Source organism: Carya illinoinensis, chromosome 8 (assembly GCF_018687715.1).
Source record: "Carya illinoinensis cultivar Pawnee chromosome 8, C.illinoinensisPawnee_v1, whole genome shotgun sequence".
NCBI classification, from domain to species: domain Eukaryota; kingdom Viridiplantae; phylum Streptophyta; class Magnoliopsida; order Fagales; family Juglandaceae; genus Carya; species Carya illinoinensis.
Genome location: NC_056759.1, coordinates 17,902,005 through 17,917,609, shown reverse-complemented (window position 1 = coordinate 17,917,609; position 15,605 = coordinate 17,902,005). Strand labels below are relative to the sequence as shown.

General features: G+C 42.1%; 1 protein-coding gene across 1 annotated transcript in view; it reads right to left on the bottom strand.

Moving 5' to 3' along the window:
• LOC122274479 (receptor-like protein 50) overlaps positions 1-15,343 on the bottom strand; it is a 29,815-nt gene extending 14,472 nt beyond the window's left edge. Inside the window, exon 1 of the mRNA XM_043083516.1 lies at positions 14,906-15,343. Coding sequence (XP_042939450.1) covers positions 14,906-15,343 — 438 coding nt within the window. The remainder of the gene's footprint in view (positions 1-14,905) is intronic.
• Between the last annotated feature and the right edge of the window lie 262 nt (positions 15,344-15,605).

The following is a 15,605-nucleotide window of genomic DNA, read 5'->3' as shown; positions in this document are numbered from 1 at the left end:
TCCTAAAAGTCTACGGATCGTATAGCCTCAAATTCAATCGTATTTAATGTGACGCCCCCAAATCCTCACGCACGAACACAGGGATATCGAGACGTCTAGATGATGATATCACAGGTCATCATCCTATCGACGTGTGCCAAGTGTGTGAAGAAGCGACGAATGTGCACGAGAAATACGCAGCGAAAAGCAAGTCAATAACTAAGTACCAGAATTTTTCTTGTTTAATACAAAACCATTCAAAACATACATAAATAAATATTACAAGACACAAATATAATTTTTAAACCAAATACAAAACATAACATCAGCAACCCGGCAGAACTGCATCCTCGGGCTCAGCCTCCTCCTCCTCATCCTCGATCTCTGCATCAAAATCTACGGTACCAAAAATAGTGTCGCAGGTAAGTAAACTCCAAACACCACTAGATAAAAATATATAAAACTCAAACAACATGGATGCAAGAAAAGCCAATGCACATGTCCCGCAAAAACCACATTTTTACCACGCACGCCAAAAAAGCCCATTTGGCCCACAAAAACATATCCTTAAAACCAAGCCTCGCCATTATCCTAGATAATGGCCCAAACCACCATTTTTCCAGAAAATGGATCAAAAACCTCGGAAACCAAGCATCGCCATTTTTCCAGAAAATGGCCCACATCCAAAAACCATAAAAACAATCCGGTTATGCATGTACCATGATCTCTCCTAGGGATCATCCGCATGCCCTGGCTTTGTGCCACACCGCAGGAAACGACCACGCATGTGACACCTAAACGAGTGATGCCCAGACTCGCGCCCCGCGCGTACCTGGCCAGGCCATCCTCTAGTCCCCGCCACTCTAGGGACCACGGAGTCGACACGACAGCGTTATCGTAACGTGCGATCCGGTCGTCGCCCTGCGACAACCCAGGGGATGTCACTCAGTTTTATCCACTCCCGAGTGACCAGAGGAGCTCCACCGAGATAATAACCCATTTCGGCTTGGGCTTGTGAGACACACGCACCCAAAAACCATTTACGCCAATAAAACAGGATTTTCTCGATTAAAACAATATGCACATAAACCCAATATGCAACTCACACCTCATAGCACAAATAATCAAGCAAACACAAACAAGCAAAACCAAGCACTCTGTCCTCAATCCATCCGACCCTCGAACTCCTCAGACTCAGTCTAGAATCAACCAACCAACAACAATTAATTTATTGAATGAGAAAAATATATTTAAATCTAAAAGTAAGGTTTGGAAAATACTTACAGTGCTATACGGTATTTTTAGAAAGCTTGCGGCGTTGCAAACGGCAGAGAAAAAGCAACGTAACAGTGAAAATTCACTGTGGCCGTGGGTTGTAAAATACCCACTTTTGAATGGGGACAAACCAAGGCTTGGGATTGATAAGGAATGGTCTAAGGATGATTATGAAGCTAGTGGAAGTGAAGTTTGGCCGTGGGTGGCGGCGAAAACGGTGGTTGATGGCCGGATTTCTCAAAATGGAAAGCTAGCTCTTGGGAGCTGTTCCGGTGGCTATTAGAGGCCGGAAATGGGTGGGTTAGGACGGCAAGGAACCGGTGATGAAGTGGTGAAGAGGTGGTGGCCGGAGGTGGAGCGACGGCGGCGGATCGTGGCAAAAACCGTGGGGCTTCTTGGGCTTTTTCCGGCCAAACAGCTGGCTGGATGCGGCTGGGGTTCGGTGGGGTGGTGCACCGGTAGGAGGGGGTTCGACCGGCGGGGGTGGTGTCGACCACGGTGGCCGGACGGTGGTGGGTCGGGGCTGGGGCTGAGTCCGGTGTGGGAGAGGAGAGAGAGAGAGGGTCGGCGCACGGGAGAGAGAAAAGGAAAAAGAAGAAGAAAAAAGAAAAGGAAAAAGAAAAAGGAAAGAAAAGAGAAAAAAAAGAGAAAAAGGAAAAAGGGAAAAGAAAAGATGTAGGAAATAAATGAGGTCCAATCCTCACTCCGGAAAGCAAAACAAATCCGCCGAAAACGAGACTAAAAACTGTAAAACGACTAATTAAATAAAACACAACATCCAACAAATAAAAACCAATTTTAAAACGCAATAATTTAAAATAAATAAACCAAGATATTAATTAAATTAAAAACAACCCTTCAGTGAAAATACACGCAAAAGCGGGTTATCACATCCTCCCCCCCTTAAAAACAAATTTCGTCCTCGAAATTTGCAAGATCAACTACCAACTTAAAGCAAGCCACATAAAATCACATAAACCAACTGTGACCAAGATTAAGATACGTATCTTCATTACTCAAATAAGTGTGGGTACTGCTCCCTCATGTCCGCTACTCGCTCCCAAGAGAAGTCTTGAGCTAACGGATCTCCCCACGCCACCTTAACCAAAGGTATCGTCTTGGACCTCAACTGTTGCTCCTTCCAATCTATGATCTGCGACGGAACAACCTCATAAGTGAGATCCGGTTGCAACTGAATACCCTCTGGGTCGACGAAGCGTGGCTCTTGTTGTCCAAAGCTCTTCTTCAAGGATGATACGTGGAAGACATCATGAATATCCCCAAAATACTCTAGCAAAGCAACTCTATAGGCGACGGGCTCTACCTTCTCCAGAATCTGAAAAGGACCGACATACCTCGGATCCAGTTTCCTCTTCTTACCAAAACGCTTAACACCTCTCATGGGAGAGACTTTGAGATAAACCCAATCACCAACTTCAAAAGATAACTCTCTCCTCCTGGTATCAGAGTAGCTTTTCTGGCGACTCTGAGCTGCCGCTATTTTATCTCTGATTATCCGGACTTGGCTTTGCATCTCTTGAATTATTTCGGGTCCAATAATCTTACTCTCCCCGACTTCATCCCAACACAAGGGCGATCTCCACTTCCTCCCGTAAAGAGCTTCATAGGGAGCCATCTGAATGGTCGCATGGAAGCTGTTATTATATGCAAACTCTATGAGCGGCAAATGGTTTTCCCAACTCCCTTGAAATTTCATGACACACGCTCGCAACATGTCTTCAAGGGTCTGAATGGTGCGCTCCGATTGGCCGTCTGTCTGAGGGTGGTAAGCAGTACTGAACTTCAACTTAGTACCCAAAGCTGCCTGCAAACTCTTCCAGAACTACGACGTGAACCTTGGGTCTCGATCCGACACTATACTCTTTGGTATACCGTGCAGCCGCACTATCTCCTTAATATACAAGCGGGTCAACTTACCTAAGGAGTCGGTGTTATTAACAGGCAAGAAATGAGCACTTTTCGTTAACCAGTCAACAATCACCCAAACAGAATTTTTTCCACTAGGCGTTCTTGACAAACCCACTATAAAGTCCATCGTGATGTCATCCCATTTCCACTCAGGAATAGGGAGGGGTTGGAGCATACCTGCAGCTCTTTGATGCTCGTCCTTCACTTGATGACATGTGTGGCATTTCTCAACATATAAGGCAATATCCCTCTTCATTCCATCCCACCAGTAATTTTTCTTCAAGTCCCGATACATTTTTGTACTGCCGGGATGAAATGAATAAGGGGCCACATGAGCTTCTGCCACGATCCGCTCCTTGAATTCTGAATCCTTGGGGACCACTCTGCGATCTTGGAACCGAAGTATCCCATATTTATCCATGCTATAATGCAACGGCCCTCGAGATTTTCTGACCCTTTTTCTGATATTCAGCAGCTTTGGATCCTTCCTTTGAAGAGTCTTCAATTCCTCAAAATCAGTTACCCGAATATTAAGAACTGAAGATAAAATCTCTTCTTGCTGCGAACTCTCAACAAGGAGCCTTCTCATCCCACAAAGCAACGAATTCAATTCCGATGGCTCGGCTTCATCTTCCAAGTGCGATTTTCGGTTCAAAGCATCAGCAACTATATTAGCCTTCCCCAGATGGTATTTGATCTCACACTGGTAGTCATTGATTAGCTCTAGCCATCGCCTCTGCCTCATGTTCAAATTTTTCTAGGAAAACAAATGCTTCAAGCTCTTGTGATCAGTGTATACCTCACATGCTTCCCCATACAAAAAGTGCCGCCAGATCTTGAGTGCAAAAACAATCGCAGCCAATTCCAAATCGTGCGTCGGATAATTTTTCTCATGGTCCTTTAGCTGACGAGATGCATAGGCAACAACCCGTCCTTCCTGCATAAGGACACAACCCAAACCAAACTTAGACGCATCACTGAAGACTACGAATGGCTTATGCAGTTCTGGAAGCGCTAATACTGGTGCCGTCGTCAACCTGTTCTTTAATTCTTGGAAGCTTCTCTCACACTTATCTGACCAAACAAATTCTATATTCTTCCGAGTCAAAGCTGTGAGAGGTCCGGATAGGCGAGCAAATCCCTCCACAAATCTTCGGTAATAACCAGCAAGCCCCAAGAAACTCCGGATCTCGCACACTGTAGTCGGACGTGGCCATGACAAAATGGATTCTACCTTAGTAGGATCAACAGCCACTCTGTCTCGGGAAATCACATGCCCAAGAAATCTGACTTCCTCCAGCCAGAATTCACACTTGCTAAGCTTGGCATATAGCTGGTGTTCTCTCAATTTTTCAAGTACCAGACGAAGATGATACACGTGTTCTTCAACATCTCGGGAATAAATCAGAATATCATCAATAAACACTACCACAAAGGAATCCAGATAAGGTCAAAATACTCAATTCATTAAATCCATGAAAGCGGCAGGGGCATTAGCTAACCCAAACAGCATCACCTTAAATTCATAATGCCCGTACCTCGACCTGAAAGCAGTTTTAGGTACATCCTTGTCTCTGATCCTCAGCTGGTAGTATCCCGACCTCAAATCAATCTTCGAGAACACGACTGCTCCTTGAAGCTGATCAAATAAATTGTCGATCCGCGGGAGAGGATATTTATTTTTGATGGTCACCTTGTTTAATTCCCGATAATCTATGCCCGGAGGGTTCCATCTTTCTTTTTAACGAACAACACTGGCGCACCCCACGGCGAAGTACTAGGTTGAATAAATCCCTTATCTACCAGCTCTTGCAACTGAGTCTTCAGCTCTTTTAATTCAGCCAGTGCCATGCGATAAGGAGCTTTATGTACAGGAGCCGCTCCAGGTTCCAAGTCTATAACAAACTCCATTTCCCGAACAGGGGGTAGTCCAGGCAAGTCATCCACAAACACATCGGGAAATTCTTCTACAACTGGAATATCTACCAAAGACTTCTCCTCGGACGACGTGGACACCATCTGAACTAAGAATGCATCCGCTCCCCATGCAATCTCTCTTCTTGCTTGAATTGCCGATATAATTACCGGCTTTTCTTTTAACTTACTCCCCGCAAATTCCAGACAATCACCATCTGGAAGCTGAAAGGTAATTACCCGACTTCTGCAATTAATACTCACAGAATATCGGTATAGCCAATCCATCCCGAGGATGATATCAAAACCCAATAGCTTAAACACAACCAAATCAGCATCCAAGAACCTTCCATCGAAATTTAACGGGCATCCCAACGCAACCTTGGAGCACCATACCATTTCACCATCGGGTAAAGCCACCACCAATGACTTTGGCAAAGGTTCCGTGACCAAATTACACATCCGCGCAAACGTGGAAGATGCAAATGACTGTGAAGCACCAGAATCAAACAAAGTGCAAGCATAAAACTCATACAAACAGACTCTCCCTGAACCAAACACACAACCCATGAAATCCAAAAAAAAACAAAGGAGAAACCAAATACACCAAAATTAAATCCAACATAGAATCAAATTAATCCATACCTGTAATTACTCCAGCATCATGGGTCGCTGGCGCCTCATCATCCACATCTCCGGGTGTGACAGCATAAACCCGGGCTTGCACTGCTTGCCTTGGATTTGTTTTTCCACCGCGTCTACCTCCACGGCTTCCTTGAGCTGCTCTTGGACATTCTCGGGCGAAGTGACCCTGCTGGCCACAATTATAACATCGAGCCCCACCAGAAGGGCACTCACCCACATGGGCTCTATTACAAACTCCGCAAACAGGCACACGTCCTCCCATGCGAACACCTGAGGATGCTTGCGGTCGAGTTCCGGTCCGCTGAACAAATTTCTGAGGCGAACCCGAGCTGCTTCCTTCACTAGAAAAACTCCGCCTCTTATGACCCGGAGGGGAGCCCATACTCAGATTATTTTCTCGCTCCACAAAGGTGGCCACATCCACTAATTTCTGAAAAGTGGATATCCGATGGCTGACCACCATACGGCGTATATCAGGGCGTAGTCCCTCCTGAAAACGATCAGCTCGCATCTCCTATGTGGCGATAAGGTGGGGAGGAAATCGCCCAAGTTCTATAAACCTTCGGGCGTACTGTTCCACTGTCATGCCTCCTTGGACCAAATTTGAGAACTCTCTTGCCTTTTGCTTCCTTACCAATGCGGGAAAGAAGCGGTCATTAAATTCTTTCTTGAAGCGTTGCCAGGTTACAGCGGCGAATGAACCCAACTCTGCTTCTAGCATCACCCTCTTAGTATCCCACCAATCAAAAGCGGTGCCTTGCAACAGATAGCTGGCATAGAGTACCTGTTGCGCCTCGGTGCAACCACACACCTCAAAAGTTCTTTCCAGGTCTTTGATCTACTTTCCAGCTCGAAGTGGATCCTCTTCTCCAGTGAAGTGTGGGGTCCTATGCGCCAGAAAGCGCTCATAGGTGCATCCGGCTTGCACCATGCTGCTAGATCCTCTCGGGTAAAGCCAAGGCCCTCCCTGATATGGCCAAGGACCTCCTGGTTGCGGCCAAAGTCCTTCTTGTTGCGGACAAGGCCCTCCTTGTGGCGGCCAGGGACCCCCTTGTTGTGGCCAAGGTCCCCCTAGTTATGGCCAAGGCCCTGTCTATTGTGGCCTAAAATTTTGCTGCATAAACTCCGTCATCTGCCGTATGGCTTGGGCTATGGAGTCATCTCTTGATGTATTGTCCCGTGGCTCCTGAGTAGATTTCTTTGGCCTCCCCATTTTCCTGCCACCACAACCTTTGACTCCCTTTCAGAAAACAAAAACAAATAAAACCAACAACAAACAAAAACAGTACCAAAGACCAACACCACATCACACAAAACAAAAGAAACCAACTTGCAAAAACATAACTAAATAAATAAAAACCAACAAACAAGTTCAAACAAATAAAACGAATAAAACAATTTAAATAACTTTACTTAACATAATTTTAAAACACAACTTTAAAAGCATTCTGGTACTACCTACGGGACATGTGGTTTTACCCAGAGCCAAACCGCTCTGATACCACCTGTGACGCCCCCAAATCCCCACGCACAAACAGGGGGATATCGAGACGTCTGGATGATGACATCATGGGTCATCATCCTATCGACGTGTGCCAAGTGTGTGAAGAAGCGACGAATGTGCACGAAAAATACGCAGCAAAAAGCAAGTCAATAACTAGTACTAGAATTTTTCTTGTTTAATACAAAACTATTCAAAACATACATAAATAAATATTACAAGACACAAATATAATTTTTAAACCAAATACAAAACATAACATCAGCAACCCGGCGGAGCCGCATCCTCGGGCTCAGCCTCCTCCTCCTCATCCTCGATCTCTGCACCAAAATCTACGGTACCAAAAATGGTGCCGCAGGTAAGTAAACTCCAAACACCACTAGATAAAAACATATAAAACTCAAACAACATGGATGCAAGAAAAGCCAATGCACATCTCCCGCAAAAACCACATTTTTACCATGCACGCCAAAAAAACCCACTTGGCCCACAAAAACATATCCTTAAAACCAAGCCTCGCCATTATCCCAGATAATGGCCCAAACCACCATTTTTCCAAAAAATGGATCAAAAACCTCGGAAACCAAGCATCGTCATTTTCCCAGAAAATGGCCCACATCCGAAAACCATAAAAACAATCTGGTTATGCATGCACCATGATCTCCCCTAGGGATCATCCGCACGCCCTGGCTCTGTGCCACACCGCAGGTAACGACCACGCATGTGACACCTAAACGAGTGATGCCCAGACTCGCGCCCCGCGCGTACCTGGCCAGGCCATCCTCTAGTCCCCGCCACTCTAGGGACCACGGAGTCGACACGACAGGGTTACCGTATCGTGCGATCCAGTCATCGCTGTACGACAACCCAGGGGATGTCACTCAGTTTTATCCACTCCCGAGTGACCAGAGGAGCTCCACCGAGATAATAACTCATCCCGGTTTGGGCTCGTGAGACACACGCACCCAAAAACCATTTACGCTAATAAAACGGGATTTTCTCGATTAAAACAATATGCACATAAACCCAATATGCAACTCACACCTCATAGCACAAATAATCAAGCAAACACAAACAAGCAAAACCAAGCACTCCGTCCTTAAACCATCCGACCCTCAAACTCCTCGGACTTAGTCCGGAATCAGCCAACCAACAGTAAATATTTATTGTAAGAGCAAAATATATTTAAATCTAAAAGTAGAGTTTAGAAAATACTTACAGCGCTAGAGGGTATTTTTAGAAAGCTCGCGGCGTTGCAAACGGCGGAGGAAAAGCAACGTAATAGTGTAATTTACACTGTGGCCATGGGTAATAAATTACCCACTTTCGAACGGGGACAAACCAAGGCACGAAATTGATAGGGAAAGTTCTTGAGATATTTATGAAGCTAAAGGAAACGAGTTTTGGCAATGGGTGGTGGTGGAAATGGCGGTCGAAGGCCAAAAAGGGGCTGAACGGAGTTGAGCTCGTGGGAGCTGCTCCGGCAACGGATCGAGGCCGGAAATGGTTGGTTTAGGTCAGCAAGAGGTAGGGGAAGAAGCTGTTAAGAGATGGTGGCCGGCGGTGGTGCAACGGCGCCAGAAACGGTGAAAAACTGTATGGCTTGGAGGAGCTCGCGGTGGCTAACGGTGGCTCAGATGGAGGTGAAACTTGGTGGGGATGTTCACCGGTGAGAGGGGAAGAAAACTGGGTGGGTGGTGTAGGCCACGCCACTGGCGAGCGGTAGTTCTGGGCTGTGAAAGCAACCGGCGACAGGGGCAAAAACAGAGCAGGTGCAGTGACTTCCGGCGGCTCGCGGTGGCTAACGGCTGGTCCGATAGCTCTAAAAATTGGTAGGGATGATCTCTGGTGGAAGGGGAAGAGAATGGTGGTGGTGGTGCACTAAAGGGTGGCCGGACGGCAAGAACTGGGCGGTTAAAGGGGCGGCGACGGGAAGGAGAAAAAGAGGCTGTTCGGCATACACGGGAGAGAAAGGAGAAGAAAGTAGAAGAAAAGAAAGAAAAAGAAAGAAAAAGAAGGAAAAATGAAAAAGAAAAAGGAACAAGAGAAAAGAAAAAGAAAAGATGAGGGAAAAGAAATGAGGTCCAGTCCTCACTCCGGAAACCAAAACTGATCCGCCGAAAACAATTTTAAAAACCGTAAAACGACCAAATAAATTAAACACAACATCAAATAAATTAAAAATAATTTAAAATACAATAATTTAAAATAAAAGAAGTATTATATTAAATAAATTAAAAAGTGCCTTTAGTGAAAATATACGTAAAAACGGGTCATCACATCGCATATACAAATGTCCCTAGCAAAACAACCCCCTTTTTTGAAAATAAACTAGTAATAGCCTGATTTGAAATACCAACAAGATCCATTTCCATATCTTCTTTCCAACATACCCAAACTTTACCACCTGCTTCCATGTTCGAATTATAACATGGAAACCTGATAGAATGAGACCACCTTTGTAAATTCCCCACATTTTGAAACAACTCCGAGATAACCAAAATAGAAATATCAAACTTACTAATCATCTTCCTTAACCTAATTTTTGACGCACCCAACCCTCTAATATTCCAAACAAGAATATTATCAATCATAACTTTGATTTTTTTGGGAGGGCCTTTGCCTCTCGAGACTTTTGTAACACTAATCCCTTACCCACACCTGTATCATCTTCATTTTGTACTACTTTCGAGCTCAGACCTGAACTATAATCCTTTTGAGCATCGAAGCCATTATCCCCATCTCCATCTGAGAATACTTCAAATCTATTTGATGTTCCACCTCTAAACCAATAATTGGACTACCACACTCACCAACTAAACCAAAAATGGTTTCCTGCTCTCCTTTATCAAACATAGCACTCGGTGTTTGATGTGAACCCCAATCGACTCGCTTTGAGACCCAACAACAATATTGGAAAAACAAATCCAAGAACGCCAAACTCAAGTCTATGGATGGAGAATTTAGACCTGTTGAGATCTCGTTTCAAGAACCTAGATTATATTAAAATCTAGACCCAATGAAATCCCATCTCAAGAACCCAAATTACAAGAAGGAATGCTACAAAGGCTGTGATTTACCTTTGATAAGTTCAAGAATTCAATTAAGAACAAGAAGAGAAAACTCACTCACAATGAAAAGTCAATAAAAAATGTCTTACCTTCTCAAATGAGGCTACAAGTGGTTTAAATAAATAATCTCCAAAACCCTAAAGGAATAGTGCTGCGATACTGTAGGTGAACAGTGCCGAGCTACAGTACTTCTAAAACCCTAGTTCAAATAAAATAATAATTTTCCAAATATGCCCTTGGCCAAAATACAAGGCCTTCCCAAAAATCCTAGTTCATTAAAAATAAGACGTGTGGGCTGACATCCTCAAGCTCACTTATTCTAAACTAATAAAATAAACTCTTTTAATGAAATACATAAGTCCAAGGCCTTCAATAACAATAGATCCAAGTAGTGTCTTTCGTAGCGTATCACATGAATGAAAACTGGATCTCCTCTTCTCAAGCACATCTTGAAAACTGGATCTCCTCCTCTCAAGCCCATTTTGAATGTTGGGCTCTTGCTAAACACGTCTCAAGTGGATTGCACCCCCATCCATGCATAGTTTCCTTGATCTTTCTAGCTCTTGATCTTGTAATTGATCTTTAAGACCTTGTCCGCCTTGGGCCCATCATTCCCCCTCTCCTCAAAAGGATTCGTCCTCGAATCTTCACCTGGATCAAAGGGAAATAGTTTAATAACATTGAAAATAGCAAGCACATAATACTTACCTGGAAGATCCACTATATATGAAGTATCATTAATTTTATCAAGAATTTTGAAATGTCCATCCAAGCTACTTCTGTTATCAACAAGTAAAGGCATTAAATCAAAAGGAATAAATGGATTAAAACTATAAACAATTTTGGAAGGACAATATGAAGTAGTAGTATGGATGGTCCTATTATATGCAAGCTCTATAAATGACAAATAATATTCTTGCAAACGTTCATGCAACAATTCAATAAATGGAAAATGAAACTCCCACAAACGTTCATATAACAATTCAATAAATGGAAAATGATACTCCCACAAACATTCATGAAACACATCTAAAGTCTTCCTTACATCAAAATGACCACTCCAATTATATGCAATCTCAATGAATGGCAAACCATACTCCCAAAAGTATTCATGCAATACGTCCAAACTCTTCTTTACACCAAAGTGACCATTCCAACTATAAGCAAACTCAATGAATGAGAAACAATACTTCCACCAATGTTCATGTAATATGCCTAAAATATTCTTTATACCAAAGTGACATCTCCAAGTATATGCAAACTTAATGAATGGCAGGTAGTACTCCCACCAATGGTCATGCAATACGTCTAAAGTCCTCTTTATATTAAAATGTCCCAACAAACCACATCCATGCACAAGCAACTCACGCATAAGACTAGTAGGCACACAAAGTCTTTTCTCTCTAAACAAGTACCAATCGAGTCTATATAAATGAGAAAATGACGCTTTCTCACGTACTTCATACACACTAGCCAAGCCATCATCATTAACAAACAAGTTCTTATCATATTCAAGTCTCAATAACTTTGCATCTATAATGATGACAAGGACGTACCTTCTTGCATAAGCATCAACCATAAAATTTTCTTTACCTTGTGTGTAGTTAGTTACATAAGGAAATGTCTCAATGAATTGCACCCACTTGTCATGCATTCTATTCAACTTACAGTGTCCTTTCAAGTACGTCAAGGACTCATGTTCTTCAAAGAAAGGTCAGGTGGTCATTGTCGCACCCGGCACAAAATCAATATAATGCTCTATCTCTCTAATAGGTGGCAATCCACTAAACACACCAGTAGGAATCATGATCTTACTAGGTAAAGATACGTCAAGTTCATTAGTATTAAAATTTGCCTTAGTATAAAAACTCACTTCTCTCTTTATTTTTCTCTCACTTTTTTCACTCTCACTTTTCTTTTCACTCTCATTTTTCTTTTTACACTCTTTTTTTCAACATCTGTTTTTGAACTCTCAGCCTCACAATTGTTTTTCAACTCACACTCTCTTTTTCTTGAGGTTTCATTATTACTTTCTTCCTCAATCTCACTCTCACTCTTTCTTTTTCGCTCAACCTCACTTTTACTCTCTTTTTTTATCAATCTCACTTTCTCTCTTTCTTTTTTGATCAACCTCACTTTTCAACTTCAATTAGTCCTCATGGACCTGTGTTGGAGTTAAAGGAGCAAGTTTCATTCTTTTTCCATCATTTTCAAAACTGTACATGTTTCTAAACCCACCATAGATCACTCTTCTATCACACTGCCACTGCCTCCCCAATAAAATATGGCCAGCATGCATAGGCACAACATCACAAAGTACCTCATCCTTGTACCTCCCAATTAAAAAAGAAACTAACACTTGCTTATTTATCCTAACCTCCCCACAATCATTCAAGCACTGCAACTTGTATGGTCTAGGGTGTTTCAAAGTAGGTAAATTCAATTTCTCAACTAAAGTAGTACTAGCAACATTAGTACAACTCCCTCATCAATAATCATACTACATGCTTTGTTGTTGATGTGGCATCTAGTACGAAAAATGTTCTTTATTTGTTGCTCTATACCATCCATCTTAAATTCTGTATTGAGAGCACGCCTAACAACAAGAGACTCATCATACTCTTCATTCTTATTATACATATTCTCAATACTAGGCTCACGTCTCCTCCTATCTCTTTCACTTTGCAAATTTCTAATCAATGCACCTTGTTATTCCATTTTATCCCTCACTTCCCCCAACTTCAAATTTAACCTTTCAAACTTTTGTTGCATGGACTGCAACAAAAGGAATGAATTGTCTGACATCCCCTTTGGTTATGAGTCACTTTAATGAGACATCGTATGTGCTGCACAAAAAAGAATGTTAGTGGAAAAAGACCTCACACGCTTTCCCTCACGTGTTTACACTCAAATAATGGCACTCCACTCGTGTTTCACTCTTAATTGACTTTTTCCCAATAATGATCTTACACTCTCTTGCCTTTTACTTCAAGAGTTTTTCCACTCAAGTTCTTTCAGAACTAATTGAATACAATCAAGACAAAACAACCTTATTTAATCCCAACTAGCAATTGGATCCAAGAAACAAGAACAAAAGAAACACGGAAGGAACAACAATGACACGAGAATCAAGAAAATTATACGAGGGAAATAGTAATTACAAAACAAGACACCAACTAGAAAAAATGTATTCAGCTCCTTTAAAGATAACGCTCAATCAATGCCAAATCACTCAATTTCATATGGCAAAGTATTTCAAACAACTATACCCAAAACCAAATTTTTTCTCTGTCTTTTTTTTTTTTTGGATTTTTTTGCCTTTTTTTTCGATTTTTTTTTTTGTTTCTTTTCTTTTCTTTTCTTTTCTTTACTTTTCTTTTCTTTTCCTTTTTTTTTTTTCCTTTTCTTTTCTCAACAATTCAACCACAAACAGAAATATTCATATTCAATTGTGATAATCAAATAATTGAATTCAAACATATACAAATTAGTAAGGAAATAGAAGGGAATCAATGAAACCTTAGAAATTTCAAATCCTAGATGGTGCAAATTTTGGCAGCTCTCAAACAAGGAATTTAGCCACCCTATGATGATGAACATGAAACCCAAAAGATAGAATAATTTGGTAGCCCTAGGAAATTCGAATTTCTGCACTTTTTTTTTTTTGTGCAACCCTAGAACAATGAATCCCTAGAATTAACGATACAATAAATAAAAGATAGAATCAGACCTGATTGGAAACCTTACTCTAAATACCAAATTATGTGAACCCCAATCGACTCGCTTTGAGACCCAACAACAATATTGGAAAAACAAACCCAAGAACGCCAAACTCAAGTATATGGATGAAGAATTTAGACCCTCTGAGATCTTGTTTCAAGAATCTAGATTATATTAAGATCTAGACCCAATGAAATCCCGTCTCAAGAACCCAAATTACAAGGAGGAATGCCACAAAGGTTGTGATTTACCTTTGATAAGTTCAAGAGTTCAATTAAGAACAAGAGGAGAAAACTCACTCCCAATGAAAATTCAATAAAAAATATCTTACCTTCTCAAATGAGGCTACAAGTGGTTTAAATAAACAATCCCCAAAACCCTAATGGAATAGTGCCGCGGTACAATAGCGTGAACAGTGCCGAGCTACAGTACTTCTAAAACCCTAGTTTAATAAAATAATAACTTTCCAAATATGCCCTTGGCCAAAATACAAGGCCTTCCCAAAAATCCTAGTTCATTAAAAATAAGACATGTGTGGGCTAACATCCTCAAGCTCACTTATTCTAAACTAATAAAATAAGCTCTTTTAATGAAATACATAAGTCTGAGGCCTTCAATAATAATAGATCCAAGTCGTGTCTTTCGTAGCGTATCACAAGAATGAAAACTGGATCTCCTCCTCTCAAGCCCATCTTGAAAACTGGATCTCCTCCTCTCAAGCCCATTTTGAATGTTGGGCTCTTGCTAAACACGTCTCAAGTGGATTGCACCCCCATCCATGCATAGCTTCCTTGATCTTCCTAGCTCTTGATCTTGTAATTGATCTTTAAGACTTGGTCCGCCTTGGGACCCATCATTGTGCCTCTCTCACCTCTTCTGATACATAACCCTCCTTCTGTTCACTCCTAAATCCACTCGACACCACATTTATACTCTGTTCCAAACCACACTTTTCCAGCACTTCAATTACAAGTAACCCCCCATCAGTATTACAATCATCAACACTACTCCTCTTCCCAACTACACCATGTTCAGATCCATCATTAATCACCTCAACATTCGCAAAACCCAAAACACCCATATCGGGTCCCTCCATCATCTCTCCCTCCTCCAAACCCTCCCTTGCTATATTACCTCCAGCCCCTTCAATTTCCTTTGCCTGCCTACTAAGTCCCTCCCCACAAGGCCCAACAACATCCCCTGTAGTTAACATCAAAGTCTCTCCTCCCACACCCTTATTTTCCACAATATTCTTTTTTCCAACTACCTTCCACTCCTTCATTTCCCCATCTTTACGAATCCCATGCATCCCCTCATTGAGCACAATACCTTTCTATTTTTTCTCCCCACTCCTACAGACTGCAGTCGTATGTACCTGCCTGAAGCATTTAGTGCAGCAAAAACCCCTATTTTCATACACTACATTTTGCCAAAATTGACACTTCTGGCTAATTACTAATGGAAAGCCCCTAATAGGTTCTTCTAGGAGGTCAACCTCCACACACAATCTAGCCCCTGTGGCTTTCGTTTGATACAAGGTTGCATTATCAATACCCAAAAAATGACCAAAT